Here is a 13315-nt window from a genome sequence, read left to right as displayed (position 1 = left end):
TAACCTGAGTCCGAAATGTTCCGATAAGTGCGCACCCTCACCCAAGATTACTAGAACTCATAATGACCCAACCCGAATGACGTGTCTAAACTAAGATTAACACAAAACCAGACTACCTAGCAAAAGGCACCACTACAATTATCATATGAACTCTAATTGGGAAAGGCCTAAGGCTGAACTTGATTGGAGCAAGAGACTTGGGGCGACAACTCTGGATGAAAGAAGAATAAAGGAAAATAGCACTCTAGCCTTAAAAAGAAGCTATGAAGCAAGACAAAGAGGGGACTCTTATCATACGTCAGGCATGGACACCGGCTGGTGGGCAAAGACAGGTCAACTGGTCAAGCGCCCTCCAAAAAAGGGCCTAGTCTGCTGAAAAAGGGCTACAGTAAACAAGCTTTCCCACTTCCTCTTCCGTCCAGAGAAAGTTTAGATTCTGCTTACTGAACCTTCTCCTAAAAAAAAGACAGTTTGGTATTCACGGTTCAGAGAGCACTTGGGTATGTGATGCAAGTTACATGAAAACTGGTATGATTATTAGAGCTTTTAGAACTCATAGACAGGAGAGCTAGCTCCAGAGGCTAGAGCAGTAAATGATCCATCGGTGGCAGAGCCAGATGCAGTAGTTCACATGGTTAACCCTCAAGTCGAAAGCTTGTTGGTTTCTGAAAATAACAATCACCGGATTATACGCATCTGGTGCAACACCAATACAAAGAAATATCAGCAATTCCTCGCTTAGGTCCATCTAATTACTTACAAGTTACAAGCCCTGGCCCCTGACTCTTACGAAGTAAGAAAGGGCATGCCAATTATGCCATTATTGCCATACAAAGTACAATACCATTTAATAGTGCACTTTTGTGTTAACTGAAGCCATTAACCACACTTGAAAATTAGGCATCTCGGAGCATATACTGCATAGTAGAATGTGCCACTCCAACTCTTCTTACTCTCTCACTTACCTGTGTCCGACACTTGACACCCGGACACAGGTACGACACATAGACACCAAATTTTAAGTCAAAACATGCGGATTTTTCATGAAAATTGCCGAGCCTGACACTTTGACACGCACCCGTGTCAGATACTTTTAGACGAGTCTGAGTAACATAGATACTAGAAGCTAACAAGCTATTAAAAAATAAAACATAAACGAAAAAACGTATTATTCCAGCATTTTCAGCTCCTGCCTGCCTCCTAAATCCAGGTAATTACCTGCACTTGTGGGCATAATTTTGTGTATGCTTATCCTCTTGCACCTTCGCCATTTATGGGTTGAAAGTTTGAAACAAGCCGACCCACATATCACCAAGAAAGATATATTATCTCTGACGTGTCATTCCCGCATGGCTCCTGATTCCTGGCAATTTTTGAACAGATAGCCTGGACACTGCAGTGCAGCATATTGTTGTGTATCATCTTGCACCTGCAACATCTGCGTTGCAATGTGCTGAGCTGACCATATATCACAAGAGAAATGTAGAGTAGGAGGCAACATAAACAAGGGGTCAAATGCCATGAAGTACTAAGGTATTAAATATGGAACTCATTATAAAATCAGAAGTTACAAGCCGACAAACGTCCAGAAGAGTGTCGACAGCTCAGGCTAGCGTACCAGCAGACAGGATATTTCAACATAAAGACAAGAACCCATTTTACACGAGGTTTGTTAGCAACAGAAAGACCAACTGAGTAAAAATGTCACTGAAAGGTGTAAACTACATTACTAGCGGTACTATACAAAACTGTGGTGAGAAAGCTGATTCTAGCTCCATTACACGTCTTCACTTGACCTCTCACGCTGTTATCAGATGAGAGCCTGATCCCATAAATGGGAGCATGCATGAATAAGTTACATACTTCACGCTGTCAATAAGTACTACAACAAAGATCCGCGGTAGAGTCTTTGACCCAATAACGCTTTCACCATCACCATCGCCAACTTCTCTGGGATCAACAAGAACAGATACAACCACGGAAGAACGGGATTTATTGCCTTGAAGTCCATCATTCTGTTCATGCGAATGCATTCGCTCTTCAGTAGAGTTGGCTGTAGGGTCTTTAAAGGGAATAGCATGTCCATGGAGAATCCTTCTGTTCTTTGGTATGTTAGGACGAGTAGAATTTAGACGTTCTTCTGAAGTTCTGTTAGCTACAGAAGTAGCCGGAACAATTGATCCTGGAGTTGGTGAGACGTCGAATTGGAACACTTCTGTGCACATGCCAGAACTCAACATAGGCCCTGCAAAAGAGATAGTTGTGCGGGTAAGTTACCATACAAGAGAGGTTGTGCAACTGATTAAGCATAATAAGAGCTTCAAGCATTTATATATGAGAGGCTTTAGAGAAGACGTGCTGCGAAGTTCAACTAATATAAAACATGCAGGAAAGGAACAATTTTTAGCACTTAATCCAATTATCACAATTAAAACCATGCTCTTCAATTTTGGTAAATGCACATGATATTATGCTTAATCATGCTCACCACACTAAGGCCTTAGCCTAAGAAATTTATGCCATATCAATTCACATGTAGAAATGAAGTCGGATGCAGGAAAGAAATATTAGACAATTGAATTTGGATCGCAATTCACCTCACCACGTCAATAAAAATTAGAAGTAGCCAAAACTTTGGAAGTAAGATTACACATCATATATGACAAAAAAAAACGACTAATCTAAGCTACCAAAACATAATTCTATTTTCTTAACTGGTAAATACAAGTAACCGTTGGTCAAAATTAAGAAGCAGACATAAAAGATGCAGACCAGTACCTGCAAGGCCTTCCCGGAACCACTCTTGTAGCTTGCCATCAGATCCAATAGGCGTAAAATCAGTAGAAGAAGAGCCAAGAGCCCTTTGCCTTCCGTTCTGATTTCTGTCAAGATGAGGTCGTCTCCAGTTATTGCTTCCAGGAACAGGAGTGGGATAAGGTGGATAACTCCCATGGATAGCTAAACCCGTCTCCTCACTAGTCTTTGATCCCTCCGCTGCCATCGCCTTTTCACTCGCAAGAACAGAATGAATTATCAAGTTCCCATCAATCTTGACCAACTTATCATTCCTCGGTACATACAATGACGCGACAAGAGGCTCACTGGCATTCCCCACATTCGAACTATTCGACTGTTGAAGCACCCTCCCATGGACAAACTTCCCATCTCCATGTCCGGCCCTCTCCACGTGGTTATCAACCTTAAACACTGTCCCCTTTTGGACCCCACCAAACACGCCCCCTCCACGACCATACCTAACACTAACCATGGGCATAAGCCCTCCAAACAACAACATAAAGAACAACAACCCAAGCAAACTCACACTCGCCACCTTCTTCGTCTTCCTCTCCCCTTTCTCCTTCTCCTTCTCCTTTTTCCCTTCGGACGACTTCTTAACCTTAGGAGCCGACACCGGCTGTTGTGGCTTCAATCTAGGTATCGGAACCAACGGTACATGCGACCCCTGAGGCTTAACCATATAAGCAGGTGGGTATGGCATCCAAGGATACGGCATTGGTGCCATAGGATACATCCCAGGCGGCCCAACCCCGACTCCAGGACCCGCCACACCCCCATTACCACCTCCAACTCCACCCAATTGCTGCCTCAACGTAGCGTTCTCAGTCATAAAATACGAAATCTTACTATTTAAATCTGTTATAGTCGAATGCATCGCCCTAACTTTATCCTCCAACTCCTCTACATACTGTTTCTTTCTCTGCCTTGAAAGCTGCGCGCTTTCTCGGTTTCTCATTAACCTCGCCTTCCTCTTATCATCCTCACCACCTCCATCTCCACCTCCCTCCAATTCCTCTTCATTATCAATCAACGACACATCCGAATCTCCATTCGCACTTGAATTCGGCCTCCTAAACTTACTCACCCTAGTTTCAGCAACATGATCGAGCTCACCAGCTATTTTCCGTTTTGGTTTCAGTTTCGGTTTCGGTTTCGGTTTCGACTCACATTTACTGATACTATCACTACCACTGCTACAATTATCCCTGCAATTCTCTAACTTAATTGAACGATCCTCACTATTACTATTACAATTTTCATCATTATCATTACCATTATCGTTATCGTTATCATTATCATTATTCTTATCAACAATCAACAACGACGACGAAGAAACATCATGATCACACAATTTACCTGAACAAAAAACACCGGAATTACTCTTCGAGCTACCAATCTCCGGCGAATCACACTTTCCTCTAAAATTCGATTCCTCAGACGAAATCGGCTCGCAATTATAAACCCTAACCCCCAAACCATCCGAATTCGGGTCGGATACATCCGAACCCAACACAACCGGGTCGGAATTAGGTTCCGGTTGTTCTAGAAGAAGATCATCAGCAAATGAGATATCATCAAAAGTAAAGTCAAAGTCAACGTTGAACGGAAAATCTCCGCCGTCGACAGGGACGTCGTCGAACTCCGGCAAAAAAGGGAGCTCGACGACGTCGTTTTGGAACTGATGAACTTCTTCTTCCATGGTGAATTTGTGGAATTTGTGGAATTTGTGAGTGAGTGAGGAAGAATTAGGGATTTTGATTTTGGGGGTTTTAATGGTTGAAAAATTAGGGATTTTGGATTGATTGAATTGAATGTAAAATTGGGGGTTTTTCAAGTGAGATTTATTTTATTATTTAATGTGATTTGGGTGTTATGGTTTGTTATGAGTGAGGGAGACAAGTGGATGGTGTATTTTGTTTTGGGAGGTTTCACGCGCTTGACTTTTATTACAATAAGTCTTTGGTAAGATCGTGATATAGGAAGATTTAATTAGTCTTAGTATACACGGATACATCCGTTTAAAGTAAAAGGCGGGTTAAATATGCTTAAAGTGGTGACTTTTTTTAGTCTCATCATACAACTTGTTGCTTGTCTTATGCTTAAAATGGGTGGTTATTTGACTCGTCTATAACTATAGAAGAATATCTCCTGTATATAATGAGAATTTGTGATGAAGATTTGATGATAATTTTCTTTTTTATGGCTTTTATTTGATTAGGAGAAAAATGGTGTGAGATATGAATATACTCTAGAATATATGATTAAGTTGGTATAAAATTGTAGCGATTTGTTATAACGGTTTTATTTAAGAATTTGTGATAGGATTTGAGGAGTATGGGTGAATTTGTGATAGGATTTGAGGGGTATGGGTGGGGCCTGGGGGTAGTTTTTAGGAGACTTTTTCAATGGGCTAAGTCTTTGGATTTGTTTTCTAGTGTGGAAAAGTCTTTAGTTGACTTGTTGAGTGGAAAATGGAAAATGTAAAGGAAGGATCGTATGGGATTTTGGAACCATTTTTTGGGGTGTATCACCTTAATTGATTGAGGTTGATTATAATTCTTGGTATGAAATAAAAGAAAATAAATTGAGATTAGTTTTGGGTATGTGTCTTAAAAAGACCGATTATTTATTATATTGGTATTGGAGTCATAAAATAAGGTATTTGGAAAATATGTTGAAATAGAAAGTTATAAAGATGTACTCCCTCCGATCCAGACAGATGGTAACACTTACCTAAAATGGATGAACCACACCAATGGTAACATACCATATTTGGCATGAAAAAGGACTAAATTACCCTTACATCCACTACCTATTTACAACTTTATCATCCACTCACCCACTCACCAACTACTTATTTAATCCACCTAAACTCATGTGGCCCCAATCAAACTTTCCTACTTTACCCCTTACTTTTCCACCTTTTCTTAAATAACCACTTTTTCCCTATGTTACCATTTGTCTGGATCGGAGGGAGTATATTATGAGGTTAAGATCCTCTATATTGTTATTACTTATTATAATTGGAAATTTGATAAATCTGCATGTAATTATAAGGACGCATACATAATAAGAAATGATTTACTTACGGAGTACCATTTTGAAGAAACTTTATTATGCGAGGCTCCTTTTCAGTGGACTTTGTCATTTAATAATCGGCTAAAAGCAGTGAGAATTAAGAGACACTAGATTAAAACTGTTGAGGTGATTTGACCTCGTCAACCAGACAAGCAGGCCCAGTTGCCCAAGACTCCGTAAGGAGACTTGAAGAGCCCAACAAAAAAAAAGATCGGAACAAGTTAGGGCTAAACTTGAGCCAACCCAACGCGGTCCCACTCATAAGACGTATCGATCTAACTGTTCATGACCTCAGTTTCTTGTCCTAGCCCGTTTGATTGGCTAGCTAAAGCTTGGCTTAACTCGCTCGATTTTTTGATTTTTTTTGCAGACCTAAACAGGATGGGTCTCATATAAAAGACTCGGATCACACGGGTTAGATTATATCAGGCTTAAACCAAATCGTGCATAACCTGCTAAAATGTTGGCCCGACCTCACATGCATGACGGTCGTAGACTAGCCCGTGTAGTTGGCCAACTCTATTGTAAAACACCTACCTCATTTTCTAAGAACTAGCCTAACTAGGTAGCTAGGTGCCATTGAATTTGCAAGATTACAACATGCGCGTGTGAAAGTGATGCGAGTAGGATAGAGACATAGAAAACAACAAAATCGTACGAAATAAAGACGTGAGGAATCGAAACGTGGTACAAAAATGGATAATAATGATCAAGTCGGATCCATGAGCGTGCATCTCAAAACTTCTCTCAACCATCACTTACCTACTTTGTGTGTCCTTTCCGTTACGCTATCCTAACATGTTTATCTCTTTTATTACATTTTTTAATTGTTTTTTTTTTTCCTTTTTTGATGACCAGGGTTTAATCCTCCTTGACACATGCAATGCCCTGTGAACCTAGGATGACAGGTAACCACATCACTCCCGTGTAGGGAGTCGAACCCGGGACCTCTCAATTTGTTGCCAATTTGCAACGTTTTGAGGCACTCTCGCTCTCCATTACACTCAAGCCACTTTGGTTTTAATTGTTTTTTTTTTTGTCGTTCAATAGTTTACACTTTCTTTTTTTGATATTTCAGTCAATAATTTACATTTTCCTTTTTGGTAAATAAATCAATTCATACGACTGCGAACCATTACATTTCCTCTTCAGTTCAAACTGCTTATTTTTTTAATAATTGTAAATTATTTTTTCTCTTCTCACCTGAATAATGGTATATAAAGCAATGGTAATTATTTAATGAAACAAAAGAATTATTATTTATCTTTATCTTTCCTCATTTGATTTGAGATTATATTCCCATCACTTTGTCACTACTACAATAATTTTTAGTATAGAAGACTAAAATTAACGATATCGTCATATAGCCATGAGGCCATGGCCTTAAAACAAGAATCTGAGTACAATCATCCACAGACACAAGTGAAGATAGATCATACATTATATGATATCTTGTGCAACTAATTAAAATACCATTTTTCTAACATAAATTCTAACGATACACATTAATAAAAATACCACTTTTCTAACATAAATTCTAAAATATACATTAATAAGCTGAATATGAAAAAACTAAAAAAATATTCTCATTAATTATAACAAACCCCTTTGACCTTTAAGTTATGAGGTGTTAAATGGCTAAATGAGTCTTAAAGACAATACAATACCTTCGATATGGAATTAGGGGAATCTGAACTTATGATCTATTTTTATATTATTATACTAGTTTAAAACTTGTATAAAGTAACACGAGTACGTATATAAATAATATATATAAATAAGGTTTAAATTTTTATAGCTACAATACTATATTAAATTGATGTACAACTTCTTGTATAAAGGATTATATTACATGAAAAATATGTTCCCAAAATAAGCGAGATGAACTATGGTGGAGAAATGAAAAAAAATCATAATATTATAATGATAACACTTAATTGTCTAGAAGTAGATGATTCTCTCTTATAACTCTTATAATTGTCTAGAAGTAGATTATGCTTTTTCTTTTTCTTTTTCTTTTTCTTTTTCTTTTTCTCCTTCATGTTATTGTACATTGGAACATCAATCTTAACCATGAAGAAGACATGTTTATTCTTTTTTCATATAGCATGTTTACGCTTAATCTGAGGATTAAAACTTCACTGTATTTACATTGACAAATTAAATTTAACGGTCATTCATATTTACCTCTTTGTGAGAGTACCCACGACGAAACTATTCAGTGTTCTCGACATTAAACACCCGGTTTATAGTTGGTTGTATTATTTTGTGAGTAATTAAACCAATCTTTTTTCTCTCATTAAACGGGTATAAGACACATATTTTTATATTCAGCATTAGATAAACACAAACATATTTCGAATATTGTATAGCGCAGTAACAAAAAATATCATTGTACAAGGATAGCATAAAGAGCATCATGTTATCCTATGATAATCTTGTATCACCTCCTTTAACGTTTTGTGTGTAAAGTTTTTTCTTCTAATATTCAATCATTAAATTTGAAGTAGAGATATAGCCTATAGGTAAGAGATTTCACTTTATTATCGGCATGTTTTCACTGATTTTTCAATTTGTTTTATTTTTCTTACTCGGAAAGTTTTAATTGACAAACTCGCATTTTGTTGTGAATAAATAAACATTAACCTAAAGACAAAAACACGAAAATAGTATTAAAAATTGCCGAATTATCTTTCTTTATTCTTTCAAAAGATAAAAAGAGCCCTCCATCTAAATTCAGTACTCCTAAAAAAGGAATGTCACCACTGCCACTTAAAGAACCTTACATGTATAAATATGTTAGTATTAACTCATAAACAACGTGATTTGCTTTTTGTCACCCGAGTTTTACTAATATTGTCTAAATTATGTTTAAACTTTCTGATTATACCCTTCCTTATCTTTATTGCTCTCTTATTGATAATTTACGACCATTTACAATTTTTTCCAATTCATAAGCTTAATTATTGACGGATAATATTTCAATCATGAAAAATGATAATAGAGATGAGGAAAACTAAATAAATCAATTGGATTCGATTCACACTTTTTTAATTTTGGACTGAGACGTTTTTATATTTTGATACTTAAATTTGGATTTCGGATTAGAGGACGTACAATTTCCCGATAAAAGAACATAAGATGGTCAAGTGCAGAACGATGACCGGTGGAATTTAAACGGCGTGTGGTGGTGGGCTGGATGGAGGGGGTTTGGGGACGAACATTAGCAGAGACCCATGTTCATGTGTGACTCATGAGACAACCAACGTATGTTCACGTATGGTGCACGAAATGACCACGTCGGAGTTGTGTTGCTGACAAGACAGAGCCGCCATTTTGTTGTGTAATTAACATGCACAGCCACCCGGATATTAGGGACGACAATAGTTCGGGTTAGATCGGGTTATATATAAATGCGGCCATTTATTGGATACTCGATTCATATCAAAACTCGATCCATATCCATACTTTAAAATCCATATCCAATCCATTATACCTTTTCATATTCATACCCGATCTACCATATAATCCAAAATCCAACCTGAAACTTCATTTGACTATATACAAAAGTCATTTTTCTTTAACAAAATTGAAATTTAAAGTTTAATAAAGCCCAAATTTTCAAAAATATCTGATGATCTGGTTTGTGTATTAATGGATGACATTTTTAATAATGGATTTGGATATGGATTTTTCAATAGTGAATTTGGATATGGGTTTTTAAATAGTGAATTGTGTGGGTTGTTAAAAGATGCTTTAGATCGAAGTTTCCCTTTGATTTCGGTTCATTTTGGTTTGGATCATAATCGTCATCCCCACTGACTCACTGAGTATATATGATATATCTTTCATTCTTTTATAAATTGACGTTAAAACCCATACTTGCTCATACGTGTTTGGTTCAAAGTATTGTAAAGGATTGTAATGGAGTATGATATAGAGGCGTGAAGTTAGAGTCCCATATTCGCTCATACGTGTTTGGTTCGATCCTGGAATAGATATAGTAGTAGAAATATGGTGAAGTGTAGTTAGAAACTTTGGAGTATAGATGGGTATTTATTGGGCTTTATATCTATGTAGCATAAAATTTTAAGGGATTGGAAAATTAGAATTGAGTTAATTAGAATTCATTGAGTCTAACACCATTCCAAAAATTTTCAACTAAACACTAAAATACTAAAATAGTTTTGATAGCCGGTGGCTTCAACTTACCTCCCTCATCCGAAAGGATGAGATATGTTGGTCCTATCCTAGAGGATTAACCTAGTTTTCTTACCTAAAAAAAATAAAATAAAATAAAAAAAAAAAAAAAAAAAAAAAAATAGGTGAATCCATGGCTCCATGCCAATACAGGGCAAAAGCTGCAATCAAATGCAAAGATAAACTTTCATTAAACAATGTTGAGACTTGAGACCTAACTTCTAAAAAATATCGTAAAGGTTTAGACATTTATACAAACAAACTTGACGAAACAATTCCAAAAATCAATCAATAAACTTGACAAATCAAATCCAAATAATCATTCTAAGACCATGGCTCACTATATGGTTACACTCCTAAATGGACCCGGGCAATTAAAAAACATTTAAGTACATATAATATCAAATATCAAAGCTAGCTATATCTAAATTACAGCAATTCTCCCTTGTGACAGTCATAAATAAGAGACGGTCAAATGTGACCATTTTTTGATAAAATGTAACCACTCATAAACTGTTCATAAAATGTTACCAATGAAAAAATGGTCACATTTTCTCATAAAATGGTCACATTTGGCCCGTCTCTTATTTGAGACGAATAGTACCCGTCGCAAATAAGAATTTGCGTCTAAATTATTATCGGTCAATCTTTTGTGCGGCCGTTTTTTCCGTGTTTTTTGACAAAATGTGATTATCTTATGGTAAATAGTGACCACCTTAGAAAAATTGTTCATTTTCTAGTCATAAAAAGTGGTCATTATTTACCCTAAAATAACGGTCACATTTTTTAGGTCACACATAAAACGATTATATAATAGAATTTGCGATTATTATACTTCAGCTAGTCCTATAACTTCTCATTTTGTTAAAGTTGGCCCAGTTTTTTTGTTGGCCTGGCCTACTCCAGTATCTTAAAACTAGAGTATAACTGAGCCCATTATTTTTTTTAACATCATTTAGCGATTCTCTTGGGCCGTTTTATGGACAAGACAAAAGAAAAGTAGCCGAAATGAATGCTCCCTCCCTCTCCGATCATTTGTTTGCCTTTTGTTTTGACACAAAGGCAAGAAAAGAGAAGGGGTCAATTACTCAATTATAAGATGTCAAGTACTCAAATGGATCAAATTGAGTGTGGAGAATCTAATTGTCCGTCAACATCATTCCTAAAATATAAAGGCAAACAATTGATTGAGACACCCACAAATTTAATAGGGAAACAAATGGCCGGGACGAAGGGAGTACATGCATTTATTTTTCTCTTTTAAATGAACTTAATTTGAATAATTTGATATTGTATTGTAAGTGCTAACAACTATAAGTTATAATACCATATTTGACTGTGTTGTGTTTATACGATAGTGTAGGGGAATCAAACATTTAACTACTCTTGTAAATATAAGAGAGTTTACCATTGATTGATCAGCTGTGTTTTTCCTTTCTTTTATTGTTTATGTTTTAATTTTCTTCCTAGGCGTTTTAATAAGGTTGCTCATGACCTCGCTAAGAGGGTCATGAGTTCTTAGTATCGATTTAGAAGCTATCTTTGCTGCTGCTGCTGCAAAAAAAAAAAAAAAAAAAAAAACTAGCACATCCCTCTAAAACTAAAAGAATAAGAAAACACCAACTTTTTCCCGCTCAAATGCTCATATCTATAAGTGGGCCTTTTTTTACATATTACTATGCTGGGCTCAGTATACGCTATCAAATAATCTATAACATATACAAGTCCACTAAAATCTATAACATTAGTACGCTGTCAAATAATCCTAAATTGAGTAATATATCATAGAGGAATGTATATGCAGCAAATAAGTATAACAATATCAATTAAAATATGCACTAAAAATATCAAAATTTTACATATCTTTGTAATAAAAAATATACAGCAAAACTATTCCTAATTATACAGCAAAATGATTCCTAATTATACTACTCAATAAAATTTTACATATCTTTGTAAAAATACATTCTTAATTATACTACTTAATAAAATCTTTCAATATACCCCTAACAACCTCTCCATAGTTAAGATCTTTTGATGAATCAGAGATGGTAGGATAAACATGTCGTACAAAATATATTGAGATGGTAGCTTATACTTATTTATGAATATGGAGAAAATAGTAGTTTTAATTGTTTATGAATCGTCCGTTTAGATGTGTCGTATTATTTATAATTTGTTTCCGTTTATAAAGTTAATATGAGATTTACTTACATTTTGTTTTTAACTCAATGATCATATCCCCCTATTAGTACTGACCCTATATTAGAGTATGTTTTTGAATAATAATCGGTTTTCATTATATGTAATAATAAAAAAAAGCTTGCACACAAATAATTTAATCTAAAAGTCTTTTAAATAGTACACTTTTTTTTAAATATATCACTAACATTATAACGTACATTAGAACTTATAATAAGTACAGCTCATTTATACAAATATCTTAAATGGCTACTATATAAGCAAAATTCACAAATATCGTTCTTTAGCTCTCAAATACCGTGCTTTAGCACGGGATCTCAACTAATAATAACTATTATGATACTTTTATTAACCCACACAAGTAGATTATAAGGTGGAGACCTTAGGTAAACTCTAATGAATCTCATGTTCGAGTCCCAAGATCAATCATGTGAAGTTATTAATAGTCAAAAACTATGTTTCATAAATTTCGAGCTAGAGTTGTTCATGGATGGGACGACACATTAGGCATGTCTTGTCCCCCCGTTAACAAAGTGGGTTTGGACAATGTATTTTCGTAAATTTACAAAAGTCCAGACCATGAACTTGCCCAAAACACGCGGACCTAGATGTTTGTGGGCCAAAAAATTCTTACTAGCCTAACTCACGGTGAGACTAAGCCCGCATTTAACCACCTATACTTCAAATCTAACAAAAGTTATTGGCTAGCCTAAGACATGTTTAATAAAGTTCAAATCCGGTTAAAAAGGATAGCTGACATTAAAATATGTCATTTGCATTTTGACTTTTCGAGCATCACTAATATTAACATTGAATGAATAATTATCTTATACAAATAGACCGATTCACAGCGTAAGACTGTCTTATATTTCTTTTTTCGGTATAAACTGAGGTGTCCACCATCATCAATTGTGTATAATCTATTACCTTCGTCACGTATGCTCTCACGAAGACGTATTCGACTGGCCAAATACTGCCTTATATTTTTTTTTTTTTTTTTTATTTCTAAAATTCATGTTTCATTAACCTAATACGA

At 35.8% G+C, this 13315-nt stretch overlaps 1 protein-coding gene across 1 annotated transcript; it reads right to left on the bottom strand.

Annotated features, from left to right (window-relative positions):
- Positions 1-1528: 1528 nt before the first annotated feature.
- LOC141642025 (bZIP transcription factor 39-like) lies at positions 1529-4719 on the bottom strand. Its single transcript, XM_074450686.1, has 2 exons — positions 2779-4719; positions 1529-2245 (listed from the first exon to the last, which is right to left on the bottom strand). The coding sequence occupies exons 1-2, from the start codon at positions 4496-4498 to the stop codon at positions 1800-1802; spliced, it is 2166 nt and encodes a 721-aa protein (XP_074306787.1). The 5' UTR covers positions 4499-4719; the 3' UTR covers positions 1529-1799.
- Between the last annotated feature and the right edge of the window lie 8596 nt (positions 4720-13315).

Source organism: Silene latifolia, chromosome 2 (genome assembly GCF_048544455.1).
Source record: "Silene latifolia isolate original U9 population chromosome 2, ASM4854445v1, whole genome shotgun sequence".
NCBI lineage: Eukaryota > Viridiplantae > Streptophyta > Magnoliopsida > Caryophyllales > Caryophyllaceae > Silene > Silene latifolia.
The sequence above is the reverse complement of the archived record's forward strand: the minus strand, read 5'-3'. Positions and strand labels throughout refer to the sequence as shown.

Bases quoted from the DNA above. Each gene is read 5' to 3' on its own strand.
- LOC141642025 (XM_074450686.1), bottom strand. From the start codon at position 4,498: ATGGAAGAAGAAGTTCATCAGTTCCAAAACGACGTCGTCGAGCTCCCT. The intron at 2,246-2,778 runs GTACTGGTCTGC...TCTCTTTTGCAG, and splicing joins GTTCCGGGAAGGCCTTGCAG to GGCCTATGTTGAGTTCTGGC.